The 19165-nt window shown below is 40.4% G+C and overlaps 1 protein-coding gene across 1 annotated transcript in view; it reads left to right on the top strand.

Annotated features, from left to right (window-relative positions):
• The window catches only part of BRIP1 (BRCA1 interacting DNA helicase 1), a 746182-nt gene that overhangs the window by 303690 nt on the left and 423327 nt on the right, over window positions 1-19165 (top strand). The window contains exon 8 of the mRNA XM_075593097.1: window positions 331-612. Coding sequence (XP_075449212.1) covers window positions 331-612 — 282 coding nt within the window. The remainder of the gene's footprint in view (window positions 1-330; window positions 613-19165) is intronic.

Below are 19165 nucleotides of genomic sequence, written 5' to 3'. Positions count from 1 at the left end.
TGAATGAAAAACAATTCTGATGATGGCACGGCATAAATATCTGAAAGTGCAAAAGGTTTGGGACACACATTCTGTGAATGTCACAAGGTTTGGCACGCTTATGTTTGGCAACCTGAAGCCAGAATAATATTTTCCACCCATTCTCTTCTGTGCTACCGTATTGGAATATTCATAAATTGTAACTGTTATCCTAGAAATGTTTACCTGGGGGGACCATGTTCACATTTTAGCTATTGTGCACTGGGAGAATAATTTCAATTTATTATTCATTTTATTCATAATCTGACATCTATGAGCAATACTTAACTTGATTTTATTTCTCATTTTCAGTCTCCCAGTTCTTGTACACTTTGCTTCTGTGGTCAGACCAAAGAGCAGGGTCAAAGTGATGAAAATGTTAAGAAGGAAAACCGTGATCAACCAAGAGTCCCCAAAATATTTTTTGGCACACGAACGCACAAGCAGATAGCCCAGATAACCAAGGAGCTCAGGAGGACCGCTTACTCTCGTGTTCGCATGACCATCCTTTCTAGCCGAGATCACACCTGCGTTCACCCAGAGATCAACACCAACCGGAACGAAAAGTGCAAAGAACTGCTAGAAGCAAAGGATGTGAGTTGATTGCAGAAAGGGTTTTAGTTCAGTGGGTTAAGGCAGAATAGACCGAAGGAATTGTTCATAATGTTAACAGCTTTTTAGATCTGCTCAAAATTACCAAATTAGACTATGGCTATTAGAAAAGTTTAAAAGATTTATAGGCTAAAATAGAGACTTTGGAGTCTTCCAATTATTAGTATTGTCGCCTCAACGGCTTTCTTTTTCACAACAATGAGTAAAACCTATTGGGACCGTTAAAGAATTAGCTCCATTTACAGTCTGAAGTTTTTTTAATTTTTTTTATTCATTTTGTATATACTGCCTTTAAGGTTAACTCTTTTTCCATTTTGTTCATATGCTTTGAGGCATTCTTGGGGAATCTATTTTGGAGAAATCCAAATTGAAAAATATATTAAGTTTTGACTTTTGAGCCTATCACTGCTAAAGGCCTGTAACATACTGCAGTGCAAGTTAAGTGGACAGGGAACAATGTTTAGTTGTAGTTGCAAACAGATTAGATACGATTACTACTTTAACAAGGGTGTTGGGTAACCTTTTTGATGGACGCTCCTGTCTGTGCTAATACATTTGTAATGTCGCCTCTGCAAAATCTTTTGCCTTCCATAAAATAATAATTTCCACCTGTGCAATGTTTTCCATTCCTGCTGGAATCACTTTTCAGTTGTAGCTACTGTAGCTACATTATGGTTGAAAGTTATCTGGAGCGAAGGGATACATTGGTATCTGTTTGTACTGTATGTGTGCACCAACTTAACCCACTGGCCTTTCTAATACTTTAGTAGTTAAAGCAGCAATACGTGTTAACTTACAAAAAAATATATATACAGCTCAACCCCGTTATAGCGCGATCCGCTATAACGCGGTTTGAGCGTGGACCCCAAATTTTTTTTGCACACACTCACTGCACACTGCATACATTCACAGCACACTGCATACATTCACAGCACACTGCATACACTCACAGCACACTGCACAAACTCACAGCACACTGCATACATTCACAGCACACTGCACACACTCACAGCACACTGCACATACTCACTGCACACTGCACACTCACAGCACACTGCATACATTCACAGCACACTGCATACATTCACAGCACACTGCATACATTCACAGCACACTGCATACATTCACAGCACACTGCACACACTCACAGCACACTACACACACTCAGAGCACACTGCACACACTCACCACACACTCACTGCACACTGCATACACTCACAGCACACTGCATACACTCACAGCACACTGCACACACTCACTGCACAAACTCACAGCACACTGCACACACACACACTGACACACACACACACTGACACACACAGCACACTGCACAGCACACTGCACAGCACACTGCACAGCACACTGCATATACTCATAGCACACACTCACAGCACACTGCACACATTCACAGCACACTGCATACATTAACAGCACTCTGCATACACTCACAGCACACTGCATACACTCACAGTACACTGCACACAGTCACAGCACACTGCACACACACTCGCAGCACACTGCACACACACTCACAGCACACTGCACACACACACACACTGACACACACAGCACACTGCACAGCACACTGCATACACTCATAGCACACACAGCACACTGCATACATTCACAGCACTTTGCATACACTCACAGCACACTGCACACACACAGCACACTGCACACACACTCACACAGTCAAATACACACACACACACACACACACACTCACACAGAGACACACTGTCTCTTTAAGGGAGCTTGCTCTCGCAAGACGGAAGCAGAAGCAGAGACAGGGAGAAGACCTGCCAGATGCCGGGTAAGTGCTGTGTGCTGTTGCCGCTGCCCCACCGGGTCTGGGAACGCTGGGAGAGTTCTGAGCTTTCCCCCTCTGGCAAACACGGTACCACCACAAAAAAACCCGTTTATAACGCGGTGGTCACGGGTGGCCCCCGAGGACTGCGCTATAACGGGGTTAAGCTGTGTATATATATATTTATTTTTTAAATTACTGATTTGAAGCAGAGGGTCTCTGGAGCCGAACCCCGTTAATTTAAGCTCCACGGGCCCCCTGCTTCCGGAGATATTTGCGTCCGTAGGGGTGCCTTTATCCCTGCAAGCAGAGAAACGGTGATCCTTCATCTAATGGCATTTAAATGTCCCGGGTCACGTGGGTCTATTGGAAGCAATGACGTCATCCGGTTCGGCTTCCTATTGGCCCGCGTGACCTGGAAATTTAAACAACGCAGAGATACCGGCACCCCCTACACAGGTAAGTATTTCTGGATGCAGGGGGTCCGTGGAGCTGAAATTAAAGGGGTTCAACTCCGAAGACCCCCTGCTTAAACCTGTAATAAAAATATATATTTTTTTAAGTTATCCGTATTGCTGCTTGAAAGAGCAAATAAGAAAGAGAGCCAATAATAAGATGTATGATAAATATCTTTCAAAATGATTAACTACACATTAAATAAGTTATGGATGGTGACAAAGTGACAATAGCCCTCCACCATACAGTCAATAAAAATATCCCTTGTGAGCACATTTACATGTGTCAGACAGGTCTGCAACCCTGCTAATCACCATTACCTCTTGGCATACAGTGCTTCCACTGCAGCCACATGAATTCTGGGACATTAAAATGACAGTGCTCATAAAATCGATAGAAGAAAAAGGTAACTGTTCTCATTTGCATGTAATTCCCCAGAATCCCTAGGTGCAGCACTAAGAGATAATGGTGTAAAGCAGGGTTGCAGATGCAGCGGAGAGATGTGAATGTGCTCAAATTATTAAAGTAGTATGTACAATATGCTTACCTAATACAGTACCCAGTCACACATGCAAAAGTGAGGAACCGGTCTCGTACAGCCAGGTGTAATGATAGTTACATAGTAGATGAGGTTGAAAAAAGACGTACGTCCATTAAGTTCAACGTATACTAAAGTTAGACAACAGATACTTTATCCTATATCTATACTTACTTATTGATCCAGAGGAAGGCAAACAAAAAACCCCATTAAGGGGAAAAATTCATTCCTTCCTGACTCCAAGAATTGGCAATCGGATTAATCCCTGGATCAACATCCTTCCCATGTATACTTATTTTGTATATCCCTGTATACCTTTCCTTTCTAAAAAGATGTCCAGCCTTTTTTTGTTAACAAATCTATTGTATCTGCCATCACAGTCTCCATGGGTAATGAATTCCACATTTTAACTGCCCTTACTGTAAAGAAACCTTTCCTTTGTTGCTGGTGAAATCTCCTTTCCTCCAACCTTAAGGGATGGCCCGAGTCCTTTGTACTGCCTGTGGGATGAATAGTTCTTTTGAAAGCTCCTTGTATTGTCCCCGAATATATTTGTATATAGTTATCAAATCACCTCTTAGACGCCTCTTTTCTAATGTAAATAAATCTAATTTAGCCTCTCCTCATAAGTTAGATTGTCCATCCCCTTTATTAATGTGGTGGCTCTTCTCTGTACTTTCTCTAGTTCTATAATGTCTTTTCTTAGGATTGGTGCCCAAAATTGTACTCCATATTCAAGGTGTGGTCTTACTAATGCTTTGTAAAGGGGCATAATTATGTTTACTTCCCTTCCATCCATTGCCCGTTTAATGCAAGATAAGATCTTGTTTGCCTTTGCAGCTACGGCATGACTTTGGGCACTATTGCTAAGCGTGCTGTCTACAAGCACTCCTAAATCCTTCTCAATCAATTATTCCCCCAATTTATCCCCATTTAATTTGTAAGTCACCTTTTTATTCTTGCATCCCAAATGCATAACCTTACATTTATCTGTAATAAACCTCATCTGCCATTTACCTGCACACGTTTCCAGTCTCTCCAAGTCTTTCTGAAGAGAAATTACATCCTGCTCTGATTCTACTACCTTACACAATTTTGTATTTTATTTTATATTTATTTATTTATAAAAATGTTTTACCAGGAAGTAATACTTTGAGAGATACCTCTCGTTTTCAAGTATGTCCTGGGCACAGAGTTATAAAAAATACATGTTTACGATAAAAGAACAGAGTTATACAGGGAATTCACAGACATTTCATGGACAGATAAAGTTGGAAAATTGGGTACAGGGGATAAAGGGCTTATGTGTTTCAGATAGAAATAGAGCAGCTTTAACATCATGAGCAAAGATGGAGACTTTGCTCTCGATGCCAACCTCAAGGTCATTAATAAACAAGTTAAAAAGCAGGGGTCCCAGTACCGATCCCTGAGGTAGTCCACTCACGACTTTAGCCCAACCTGAAAAGTTCCATTTATGACAACCTTCTGTTGCCTGTCCTTTAACCAGTTTTCAATCCAGGTGCATATATTATTACTGTCTCCAATTTTCTTTATTTTGTACACCAACCTCTTGTGTGAAACCGTATAAAAAGCCTCTGCAAAATCTAAGTAGACCACATTAACTGCATTACCCTGGTCTAAATTCCTACTTACCTCCTCAAAGAAACAAATAAGGTTAGTTTGGCATGATCTATCCTTCATAAATCGATGCTGACTATTACTAATAATTTTGTCAATTACTAATAATTTTGAAAATGGTCAATATGTATGTAGTACATGTTTGAATCTTAAATGCAGGTTTATTGTTCAGATGATAGGACTGTAACCACGTTTGCTAATCCCATTAATTTTATCTCCTCCTCTCCAATTACCTGGATAAGTTTCAATTGCTTGACAAATGAGGCCTTTAGGATTCTGTTAGTGGTGAACTGACCTCACTTTTGGATCGTTAGTTGGCAAATCAGGCCATCACACAGGATGAATATGAGTTTCTGAACACGATTCATCCCCGTATTCCAATGTTTTATACAATTCCAAAAATCCATAAGAACCTTCAGGAACCGCCAGGTGGACCCATCATATCTGGTATTAGTTCACTAACTTCAAATTTGTCACAATTCATTGATTTTTATTTACAGCCTCATGTTTTGCGTTTAAAGTCCTATCGGCGTGATACCACCCATGTGTTAAAAGCACTGCGTGATTTGGAATGGCACCCGGGGGTATGTGTGGGTCACCGGCGATGGAACATCCTTGTACACGGTGATCGATCACACACTCGGTTGTCAGGCCATACGCCACACGTTAGATATGGACAATAGTATGTCACAAGTTCTGAAGGATTTTCTTTTGGACTATTCATTTTATTTTGACATAATTATTTTTGTTTTAATTTAAATTTTTATTTACAGGTCTGCGGCACGGCCATGGGCCCAGGTTTGCACCAAGTTATGCAAACTTGTTTATGGGGCAATGGGAGGAGAGTTATATTTGGAACAACTGCCCCCTTGGTGCAAACCTGGTGCTCTGGTTTCGCTTTATAGACAATATATTGTTTGTTTGGAATGGTAGTATTGTTTGTTGCACCATTTTATTTCTTATCTCAATAATAACCACATGAACCTCAAATTTACTTGTCATTTGATTCTAGTTCCATTAACTTTTTGGATTTGAACATCACATCTATAGATAATTGCATACATACTAAAACCTTTTTCAAGTCCGTGCAGGCTAACAATTATTGTATTGTACTGTATGTCTTTATTTATATAGCGCCATTAATGTACATAGCGCTTCACAGTAGTAATACACGTGGTAATCAAATAAATAACATAATATAAACAGATCATGGGAATAAGTGCTTCAGACATAAAAGTAACATTAAGGAAAAGGAGTCCCTGCTCCGAGGAGCTTACAGTCTAATTGGTAGGTATGGAGAATGTACAGAGACAGTAGTAGGGAATTTTGGTAAGTGCATCTGCAGGGGGCCAAGCTATATGTATCATGTGTCCAGTATAATCCACAGTGCTATTCATATGCTTCTTTAAGCAAGTATGTCTTAAGGTGGGTCTTAAAGGTGGATAGAGAGGGTGCTAGTTGGGTATTGAGGGGAAGGGCATTCCAGAGGTGCAGGGCAGTAAGTGAGAAAGGTTTAAGGCGGGAGAGGGCTTTAGATACAAAGGGGGTAGAAAGAAGACATCCTTGAGAGGAATGCAAGAGTCGGGATGGTGCATAACGAGAAATTAGGGCTAATAGCCAGCACAACCCCCAGTGGTTGCATAATATCCCTAAGGGGCAGTTCGTTCGCCTGAGACGCAATTGCTCAAGTGATGAGGTGTTTGGGTCTCAGGCGAGTGAACTCAAAGCCAAATTTTTGGATAGGCAATACCCTGAAGAGTTACTCTTCCAGACTTTATTGCAAGTACAAGGGTTTGGAATATCCAGTCTTTTGGAGTACAAAAAGGGTAGGACAGATCCCGGTCTTACTAACTCCGTTTCTTTCATCCCACAATACAATTCTATGGCCCCTGAAATCAGGCGGGTCTTGTGTAAACACTGGCCAATCATTTTAAGAGATCCAACATTGGTCCACATCCTTCCCCCCAAACCAGCCATTGATTTTAAGAAAGCTTCTAATCTACAGTCAAGGTTAGGACCTAGCTGTCCCAACATACACTGGCGACACACTTTATTCGAGCTCGGCTAGTCCCACGAATTCGGGTATACTCGGGTGTATTGAGGTTTGTGACTGTTTTCTACCCGAGTGCATTGCGTTATTTTCCAGGCAGGGATTGAAGCATTTTATTCCCGCTGGCTGCAATACTGCACGGTATATATATATATATATATATACTGCATTACAATTCATGAATTGATGCCATCTGGTAGACACGCGAAGCATTGCAGCCTATTAAATCCTAATCATTATCATTTAACAGATCAGCCGCCCGTCAGCCAGGCATGAACCATGGCTGGGAAGGCAAACGCAACGGGGCTTGTCTGAGGTGAGGAGCGGCGCATTCCAGGTATCTGCCAGGTACATACTGGGTATTTGCTCGAATAAAGTGTGTCGCAGCAGTACAGACCACATCAGGTGCAGTATCCCGTAAAAAAGGCTTATTTACCTGTATCAGTTGTACAGCTTGCAAACACAGTAATAATAAAGTGACGTTCACAATGTAACACATCAGATTTATAACATCCGTTCTTACATTGACTGCCACTCTGTGTTTGTCATTTATCTGCTACAATGTCCCTGTGGGCTACAATATGTTGGCCGCACAGGGAGATCGTACCAGGGGCGCATCTATGAGCACGTGTATAATATTAGGAAAGGTCTTAGTACTCATAGTGTGTCACACAATTTTCTAGTTCACCACCAACAGAACCCTAAAGGCCTCATTTGTCAAGCAATTGAAACTTATCCAGGTAATTGGAGAGGAGGAGATGAAATTAATGGGATTAGCAAATGTGAGTCATATTGGATATATGAACTAAAAACATTATTCCCCAATGGTTTTAACATCGACTTTGACCTTGGAGCGTTTTTGGTTAAATAAACTAAATGATAATTATAAGTACTATGTGTTATACACTTGGGTACAAGTTTGATACGTTTTGCTGATTGCTGTTGACACTGGCGGTTTGAGTGGTTGGGTTGTTGTTTTAGTCCAATTTCCCAGCCAAGCATACTTAAGGTATCACTGACTTAAATTAGAATTGATTAACTTGAGCATTGCTCCTTCTGGATGGGTTTTTGAGCCCTGATGGGTTCTATGAGGTCTCTGTCATTTGCCTGTTTGTTTGTTCATTTATTGTTTGTGTCATTTTATGTATGTATTTTTTTTACTCATTGCATTTACTTTAAGTGTTAGTATTTAGTATATTCATTCACCATTAAGAATAACTTTTATTGTTTTTTCATTTTAATATCATGTAATTATTCAATTATTCATTCTAATTAGCGATGAGAGTATATATGATTGTATGTTGTATTACTCATCATGCCCCTGATGATGTGACTTCTGTCACGAAACGCGTAGGGTGGCTTTATCTGTGCTTTAGGACTTGGACTCATCCCCCCTAGAGTACCCTGTACCTATACCTCAGCACTATAGCCACTATTAGCCACCAAGGTTTTTTCACTTATACAGTTAGGTCCGGAAATAATTGGACACTGGCACAATTTTCATAGTTTTGGCTATGTACGTCACCACAATGGATTTGAAATGAAACAACTGAGGCAATAGAAGTTCAGACTTTCAGCTTTAATTCAAGGGGTAGAACAAAAATAGCGTATGAAACGTTTAGGAATTGCAACCATTTGCATACACAGTCCCCTTCTTTCAGGGGCTCAAATGTAATTGGACAAATTAACACAATCATAAATAAAATGTTAATTTGTAATACTTTGTCGAGAATCCTTTGCAGGCAATGACTGCTTGAAGTCTGGAACGCATGGACATCACCAAAAGCTGGGTTTCCTCCTTTGTGATGCTTTGCCAGGCCTCTACTGCAGCTGTCTTCAGTTGTTGTTTGTTCGTGGGTCTTTCTGCCTTAAGTTTTGTCTTCAGCAAGTGAAATGCATGCTCGATCGGGTTGAGATCAGGTGATTGACTCGGCCTTTGCAGAATATTCAACTTCTTTACCTTAAAAAACTCCTGGGTTTCTTTCACAGTATGTTTTGGGTCATTGTCAAGTGTCATTGTAAAGTGAAGCACCGTCCAATCAACTTCGCTGAATTTGGCTGAATCTGAGCAGACAATATATCCCTATACACTTCAGAATTCATCCGGCTGCTTCTGTCTTCTTTCACATCATCAATAAACTCTAGTGACCCAGTGTCATTGTAAGCCATGCATGCTCATGCCATCACACTGCCTCCACCGTGTTTTACAGATGATGTGGTATGTTGCGGATCATGAGCCTTTCCAAGCCTTCTCCATACTTTTTTCTTCCCATCATTCTGGTACAGGTTGAACTTACTTTCATCTGCCCAAAGAATGCAGTTCCAGAACTGGGCTGGCTTTTTTAGATATTGTTTGGCAAAGTCTAATCTGGCCTTTCTATTATTGAGGCTTATGAATGGTTTTCACCTTGTGGTGAACTCTCTATATTTGCTCTCGTGAAGTCTTCTCTTTATGGTAGACTTGGATAATGATGTGCCTACCTCCTGGAGAGTGTTCTTCACTTGGCTGGATGTTGTGAAGGGGTTTTTCTTTACCATGGAAAGGATCCTACGATCAACCACCACTGTTGTCTTCCGTGGACGTCCAGGCCTTTTTGTGTTGCAGAGCTAGCCAGTGCGTTCTTTTTTTCTCTCAGAATGTAACAAACTGTTGATTTGGCCACTCCTAATGTTCCTGTTATCTCTCTGATGGATTTTCTTTTTTTTTTTGCAGCCTAAGGATGCCCTGTTTCACTTGCATTGAGAGCTCCTTTGACCGCATGTTGTGGGTTCACAGCAACAGCTTTCAAATGCGAATGCCACACCTGGAATCAACTCCAGACCTTTTACCTGCTTATTTGATGATGAAATAACGAAGGAATAGCCAACACCTGTCCATGAAACAGCTTTTGAGCCAATTGTCCAATTACTTTTGGTCCCTTGAAAAAGAAGGGGCTACATATTAAAGAAATGTAATTCCTAAACCCTTCCTCCAATTTGGATGTGAATACCCTCAAATTAAAGCTGATAGACTTCACTTTAAGCCCACATTAATTATTTAACTGTAGCTTGTATCAGTGTCCAATTATTTCCGGACTTAACTGTATGTGTCTCTATAAGCACTAACAGACTGGATACCTTTTGAGTCATTTGTTCCCCATTCTACCATAGGACACTATTCACACTACACTACCGACACACTTTATTAAAGTGTGGCCGGTTCCGCAAGCCGGGAGATTTCCCGGCTTGCTAGTGGCCGCCCCTCGGCGCGCGGTCACGCGTCATCGGGAGCCTGCGCCCCCTGCACGCGCGTCCAGGGCTCCCGCGATGTGGGGGACGGCGGCAGGGGGTTCCTGGGGACCCGGCGGACCCGGCAGCGGGAGGGAGAGCGCCCCGATCGGAGGGCGCTCTTCCGCTGCTTCGGCGCGCGCCAGGCACCCTCCGGCGCGCGCCAGGTTACTGCTGCGGCCGAGAACGGGCAAATGCTCGAATAAACTCGGCCGCAGCAGTACTTACAGTGATGTCTGATACAGGGGAGATTTGGGCGATCCTGTATGCCACTGTACCATACTACTGATTTGAATCCATTCAGGCAAAACCAGCTCATTATAGGGCATTGACCCAGAGTAACCCTGCTACAGCTGCACAAACAGGATATTTCTTCTACCTGAACTACTGACATTGGTCTTACTCACAACAATTGGATCTGTCTGTAATACAAGATTTGCCTTTTGATGGTGTTTATACATTCCAAACCCCAATACTTACTAAAGTGTTGATCTATTTTCCTTGGTCATTGTATTGGTGTGTCACGGATGCTCACTGCAACCTGGACTGAACCGCGGGGCTGAGGTGGGGAAAGTATGTAACCACCACCCTAAGCCACGGGGTGGGTCCGGATTGCAGAGTAGTGAACTTAGCAGGGTCAGGATAGGAGAGTGGAGAGTGTACGGGTACTTGCCTATGGTCCGGGATTAGAGAGCGTAGAGTAGTCGAGATCCATAAGCCATAGTCGAGTTTAGGAGAGCTTAGAGTAGTCGGAATGCGTAAGCCGTAGTCGAGGATAGGAGAGGGTAGAAATCGGTTAAGTCAAGCCAATGTTCAGGTGGACAAGAAGAGACAAGTCAGATGCAAGCAGGATCACAACAGGTAAACTGGATAACATGGACAGGTACTCAGGCTGCAAATGAGCACTGTGCATAGAAGGTCTATGCTCAGCGACGAACAGAGGGCGACTGAATCATATATACAGAAGGGAACCAATCAGGATGAACAGGGAGAAGTGTTAGACGTAAGTAGACCTGTGATTGGCTGAGGCAGGATGAATCTCAGGTGTAGCCCCCTTGAGATTAGTCCAGGCATTCCTACTGGTGCTTGTCTCTAAGAGACGTGCATGCACGCCACGTGCGCGCGACGGGAGTATGGCGCACTGAGGCGCGTGTGTGGATGGGAGCCGCCGCGCGCCCCTGGGAGGCGGGGATGACGCGCTGCCGGGAAGGAGGGACGTTTTGCGCATGCGCACTTCCTCAAGGCTGATCGGCTAGCCTAGCCAATATATATATATATAATAGAAGAAAAAAGCGCCCAATCCTAGTGCATTACTGTGCAAAAAATGGTTTAATTCCCAATAAAAGGCTCATAAAATGAACTCACAAACATAAAAGATAAAAAAGCATTGTATGAGTAATACTCATGCTCCAAAGGATCTGTAAGCGCTGCTGCTCTGCTACTCTGCTCCGTGACACCACCGAATCCAGTACAGCCCTCGTGTATCTCTGCCAGCAGGAACTCACGTCATCAGGCTCCTTACAGTATTCTTTCCCCGGGAACACACCTCCAGATAGTTTAGGTTCCCACCGGGGACAATGTTTGCGGCGGAACGAACAGATGACGTCACGCCGTGCACGGAGATGGCAAGCAGGAGAATGTCAGGCAGAACTCATAAATCAACGCTGCAGGAATCCACAGCACACCTGGCCCTACGCGTTTCAACAGCTAAACTGTTTTCATCAGGGGATGGACTATGGGTGTGCTAGACACACATATATATATATATATATATATATATATATACTGCACCGACACACTTTATTCGAGCAAATACCCGGTATGTACCTGGCAGATACCTGGAATGCGCCACTCCTAACCTCTGACAAGCCCCGTTGCATTTGCCTTCCCAGCCTGGGTTCATGCCTGGCTGATGGGCGGCTGATCTGTTAAATGATAATGATTAGGATTTAATAGGCTGCAATGCTTCGCGTGTCTACCAGATGGCATAAATTCATGAATTGTAATGCAGTTTATATATATATACTGTGCAGTATTGCAGCCAGCGGGAATAAAACGCTTCAATCCCTGCTTGGAAAATAACTCAATGTACTCGGGCAGAAAACAGTCACAAACCTCAATACACCCGGGTATACCCGAATTCGTGGGACTAGCCAAGCTCGAATAAAGTGTGTCGCCAGTGTATATATATATATATATATATATATATATATATGACACACATATATATATATATATATATATATATGTGTGTGTGTGTGTCTAGCACACCCATAGTCCATATATATATATACACCCACACATCCTATTAGCTATGCAAAGATAGATTAAAAAATCAGGTGTAAACAATTAGCATAATGAGAATGAATCTGATACCCCCACATAAGAAAAAAATAAAATAATAATTCATGGATTACAATCACACAGTCTTTCTAGACATTACAATCTCAAACACAATAAAGATCCTTCTTCTTTGAAAGTTATGGGTATTGAAGCCATTAGTTCAACACTTCTAAGTGGAGACAGGCATACATTTCTTAATTTAAGAGAGACATACTGGATCTATGTATTAAATACACTCAGTCCAGAAGGACTGAATGATTGTATTGACATCAGCACTGTTGTTTGAATCCTGGGATTATTTGATTTCCCCTCTTTCTTCTTCCCTTTGCCTAGCGGTCTTTGTTCCCCATGTGGGATGGGCACGGAGGTCTGGGTTGAACATGCTAGACATGTTCCCTTCGTGTCATTCCATATGGGGATGTGATTTTTTATTTATTAACACTAGACACAATATATTATCTAGTCTTTATTCATGTCACTTCACACATACTGTTCACATAGTATAAAGTATAGGTCACTTTTCTGATACCTACACAGGGTGGTAATGACACATTATTACAAATTAGTATACATCACGTATTTTATTATAATTACTATACATTCAGATTTAGGTTATTTATATCACTATTTCAATTCACATTATGAGAAGTGAGGTGTCAGTGACTGTATTGCACTGTCAGGTCAGAGATTCTTGTTGATCTTGGATACATGTGTTATCTGCTCATCTATCTTTCTTTGGGGTATTTTATGAGACAATCAGTCTCTTTATATACACATATATTGTTTTTTTCCTCGATGGTTCTCTGAGTGTATTCTTACACTCACATGGAGTACATACATGCACATTTAAGGTTTCCCCCTCTTTCTGTGTTCATTTCATATTTGATTGAATATATTATTTTTCATGAACTAATAGATATATCTAATACATGTTGTGTTTATTCTATATTGTATTAACATTTCTATGATTCATATTGGTATACCTATATATTTTCTTCTTTTTAACTTTTTATTTTATTTGGATTCATTGTTGATTTTGTTTATTTTAGGTTATATTTATATTCATTTTTCCTTTTATTTTATATATTTTTTTATAATTTTATTTTTATTTTTATATAGATTATAGATCTAGTGTTATTATCAAGTCCATTCTCCTCAAGCTAATTATTGATAACATTACAATGTTTTTTTTTCACTGTTCACTCAGTTGATTTCAGATATTTATTATATATAGATATTTTATGGTCTGTTTACCTGAGAAATATTTTGACAATTGCAAGCGTAGTAATGTTATGTATTATACATTATTTACAATTTATTCTGTGTAAGATTAAGATTGTTATGGTTTAAATCTATAGCTGCATATGTTTTTCTTATGTGGGGGTATCAGATTCATTCTCATTATGCTAATTGTTTACACCTGATTTTTTAATCTACCTTTGCATAGCTAATTGGATGTGTGGGTGTATATATATATGTATATATATATGTATGTAGAGGTATCAGTACCGTGTTAGCAATAAAAGCATTTCGTTAGCCACAGAACGGTATCATCTATTTATTTTTTGATTATATATATATATATATATATATATATATATATATATATATATATGTGTCTAGCACACCCATTGTCCATCCCCTGATGAAAACAGTTTAGCTGTTGAAACGCGTAGGGCCAGGTGTGCTGTGGATTCCTGCAGCGTTGATTTATGAGTTCTGCCTGACATTCTCCTGCTTGCCATCTCCGTGCACGGCGTGACGTCATCTGTTCGTTCCGCCGCAAACATTGTCCCCGGTGGGAACCTAAACTATCTGGAGGTGTGTTCTCGGGGAAAGAATACTGTGAGGAGCCTGATGACGTGAGTTCCTGCTGGCAGAGATACATGAGGGCTGTACTGGATTCGGTGGTGTCACGGAGCAGAGTAGCAGAGCAGCAGCGCTTACAGATCCTTTGGAGCATGAGTATTACTCATACAATGCTTTTTTATCTTTTATGTTTGTGAGTTCATTTTATGAGCCTTTTATTGGGAATTAAACCATTTTTTGCACAGTAATGCACTAGGATTGGGCGCTTTTTTCTTCTATTTTCTATGCAGGTGGAGAGGGAGGTCGTTGTGCCCTTTAAAGAAGCAGCCTTTTTCCTGTCAGTGCTTTTCTGTATCTTGCATTTTTTGGACTTCATTTGGACTTCAAAGGATTTGTTATTGGGTCCACAGCACATCTTTTTATAACTATATATGCATTTGGTGAACGTATTGATTGCACAGTTAAATATTATTATTGTCATTTAGGTTTTTTATATATTTATACATTTTCTGATCATTTATTATTATACTATTGCTGTCACACCATACCCAAGCGCAGTCCTTTTCTGTGACCATGCAGCAAGCTTAAGCCTATAGGGAACCATGTTAAAAATGGTTATTGAGGCAAAAAGTGACACTGTGTGCTTATTTGCATGGCATTTCCCAGAATACCTTGCTGCAGTGGAAGTGCTGTATGCTGGGTGATAATGGGGAAAGGCGGGGTTGCAGACCTGCCTAAGACATGCAGATGAGCATACAGTTGTATTTGCATATATACATATATATATATATATATATATATACAGCCTTCATAACGACTACATCTAGTTCTCTAAAGGGTAGCCTACTACACATTCCACTAGCTGTGGCATAGTTCGTTATCACAGAGCGTTCTATGTTATAACAGCCTCATTAGGGGTCCACCCCTCAGAGAATTACTATGGGGGAACCAAGACCATAATTTCTACTTATAACTATTTTCTGAAATACTACCAGTGCCATGCGCTACCGCAGGGAGACAGTCAGAGATCAGGGAGGTTAATGCATGGCTAAGAAAGTGGTGCAGAAATGAGGGGTTTGGGTTTTTAGAGCACTGGGACTCCTTTTCTGAGAGGTGCCATCTATATTCTAGGGACGGATTGCACCTCAATGAAGAGGGATCTTCTGTGCTAGGGGGGAGAATGCTAAAAAGGTTGGAGGAGATTTTAAACTAGGATGGAGGGGGGAGGGGAATGAAACAGATAATGAACTAAATGGAATAGATGAGGATACAAGGTTGTATGGATGTAGAATGAGGGCAAGTGCAAGTTTGACAAGCAGTGAGATACCCATAGTAAATACAGATAATACTAGAAAACTTCTAAAGACTAAACCAAGTGGGAGCAGAAAGGAAGGAGCAGATAAGATAATAGTACAGGCTGAAGAAACCCTGAAATGCATACTTGCTAATGCAAGAAGCCTGACAGATAAAATGGGGGAGCTTGAATTAATAGCTACAAGGGAGCAGTATGAAATCATAGGCATTACTGAAACATGGTGGGATGAAACTCATGACTGGACCGTTAATTTAGAGGGTTATTCTCTTTTTCGGAAGTATCGAACAAATAGAAGGGGAGGTGGAGTATGTTTATATGTTAAACCGGATCTAAAACCTATTATAAGGGATGATGTCTATGAAGGGAATGATGAAAATGTAGAGACCTTGTGGATAGAAATTAGCAGTGGAGGTAAAAGTACTGTATAAAGAAAATGTTTGTGGGAATATGATATAAAACACAAATGCTCACAAATATCTGTGAGGTTGAGGAAGCTAAAATACTTTTGCAAATGGAGAAGACATCAAAACTGGGTGATGTTTGTATAATGGGGGATTTTAATTATCCAGACATAGACTGGGGCAATGAGATTAGCGTTACAACAAAAGGGAACAGGTTTTTGGGGGTGCTTAAAGATAATTATATGACCCAAATTTTTGAGGAACCAACCAGGAGAGGGGCAGCTCTGGATTTGGTCATATCAAACAATGTAGAAGTAATAACAAATATTCAAGTCCTGGAACATTTGGGTAACAGTGATCATAACATGGTCTCATTTGAAATAAATTATCAAAAAACAGATTACTTGGGTTCAACAAAGACTTTAAACTTTAGAAAGGCAGATTTTAATAAACTGAGGTCTAATCTAGTAGTAATACAATGGGATGATGTTTTTGCAGGGAAAAATGTAGAAGATAAATGGGCAGTCTTTAAAATATTGTTAGAAAAGCACACTTATCAGTGTATACCCTTGGGTAATAAGTATAAATGAAATAAGTCAAAACCAATGTGGCTAAATAAACAGGTAGGGGAGGAAATGGACAAGAAGAGGAAGGCGTTTAGATTCTTTAAGTCAGAAGGGACAGAGACATCGTATCAGAATTATAAGGAATGTAACAAAAATTGCAAAAGGGCAATCAAATTAGCAAAAAGGGATAATGAAAAAAGGATTGCAATAGAAAGTAAGGTCAACCCTAAAAAGTTCTTTAAGTACCTTAATAACAAAAAAATGAGAAAAGAAAATATAGTACCCTTTCAGTGTGAGATGGGTAGGCAGATTACTGGAGATAAGGAGAAAGCGGAGGTGTTAAACAAATTCTTTGCCTCTGTGTTCACCAGGGAAGAATCAAGTTCAATAGTAGTGCCACAGGAGGAAGCCACAACCTCCATATGAATGAACAATTGGTTAACTGAGGAAGAAGTTCATAAGCGACTTGAAAAAATTAAAGTAAATAAGGCACCTGGCCCGATGGCATACATCCAAGAGTTCTCAAGGAGTTAAGCTCAGTAATCGTAAAACCATTATATTTAATATTCAAAGACTCCATTTCCACAGGCTCAGTACCACAAGATTGGCGTAAAGCAGATGTGGTGCCTATATTTAAAAAGGGAGCTAGATCACACCTGGGGAATTACAGACCTGTAAACCTGACTTCAATAGTAGGGAAACTACTTGAAGGTTTAATACGGGATAATATTCAGGAATACCTAATGGAAATCAAAATTATTAGTAATGGTCAGCATGGATTTATGAACTATAGATCTTGCCAAACTAACCTTCTTTGTTTCTTTGAGGAGGTACGTAGGAATTTAGACCAGGGTAATGCAGTTGATGTGGTCTACTTAGATTTTGCAAAGGCTTTTGATACAGTTTCACACAAGAGGTTGGTGTACAAAATAAAGAAAATTGGACTCAGTAATAATATATGCACCTGGATTGAAAACTGGTTAAAGGACAGACAACAGAGGGTTGTCATAAATGGAACTTTTTCAGGTTGGGCTAAAGTCGTGAGTGGAGTACCTCAAGGATCGGTACTGGTACCCCTGCTTTTTAACTTGTTTATTAATGACCTTGAGGTTGGGATTGAGAGCAAAGTCTCCATCATTGCTGATGATACTAAATTGTGTAAGGTAATAGAATCAGAGCAGGATGTAATTTCTCTTCAGAAGGACTTGGAGAGACTTGAAACGTGGGCAGGTAAATGGCAAATGAGGTTTAATACAGATAAATGTAAGGTTATGCATTTGGGATGCAAGAATAAAAAGGCGACTTACAAATTATATGGAGATATATTGGGGGAATCCTTGATGGACAAGGATTTAGGAGTGCTTGTAGACAGCAGGCTTAGCAATAGTGCCCAATGTCATGCAGTAGCTGCAAAGGCAAACAAGATCTTATCTTGCATCAAACGGGCAATGGATGGAAGGGAAGTAAACATAATTATGCCCCTTTACAAAGCATTAGTAAGACCACACCTTGAATATGGAGTACAATTTTGGGCACCAATCCTAAGAAAAGACATTATGGAACTAGAGAGAGGGCAGAGAAGAGCCACCAAATTTATAAAGGGGATGGACATTCTAACTTATGAAGAGAGGCTTGCTAAATTAGATTTATTTACATTAGAGAAGAGGCGTCTAAGAGAGGATATGATAACTAAATGCAAATATATTCAGGGACAATACAAGGAGCTTTCAAAAGAACTATTCATCCCACGGGCAGTACAAAGGACTCGGGCCATCCCTTAAGGTTGGAGGAAAGGAAATTTCACCAGCTACAAAGGAAAGGTTTCTTTACAGTAAGGGCAGTCAAAATGTGGAATTCATTACCCATGGAGACTGTGATGGCAGATACAATAGATTTGTTCAAAAAAAGGTTTGACATCTTTTTAGAAAGGAAAGGTATACCGTGATATACCAAATAAGTATACATGGGAAGGATGTTGATCCAGGGATTAATAAGATTGCCAATTCATGGAGTCAGGAAGGAATTAATTTTTCCCCTTCATGGGGTTTTTTGTTTGCCTTCCTCTGGATCAATAAGTAAGTATAGCTATAGTATAAAGTATCTGGTGCCTAAATTTAGCATAGGTTGAACTTGATGGACGTACGTCTTTTTTCAACCTCATCTACTATGTAACTATCATTTAATATGGTATACATGTGCAATTATTATCAATAGTTTAGTGCCTATTGGTGGCTTCACACTAACATAAGCATTTAACATCTTACTAAGATTGACCCTAATAGATAGCATGGGCATGACTGAGATATATAGTCACATCTGTTTTGTGCGCACCTATGTATTTTAAA

This window comes from Ascaphus truei, chromosome 3, assembly GCF_040206685.1.
Source record: "Ascaphus truei isolate aAscTru1 chromosome 3, aAscTru1.hap1, whole genome shotgun sequence".
In the NCBI taxonomy this organism is placed as follows: domain Eukaryota; kingdom Metazoa; phylum Chordata; class Amphibia; order Anura; family Ascaphidae; genus Ascaphus; species Ascaphus truei.
This window is presented reverse-complemented; position numbering and strand designations above follow the sequence as displayed.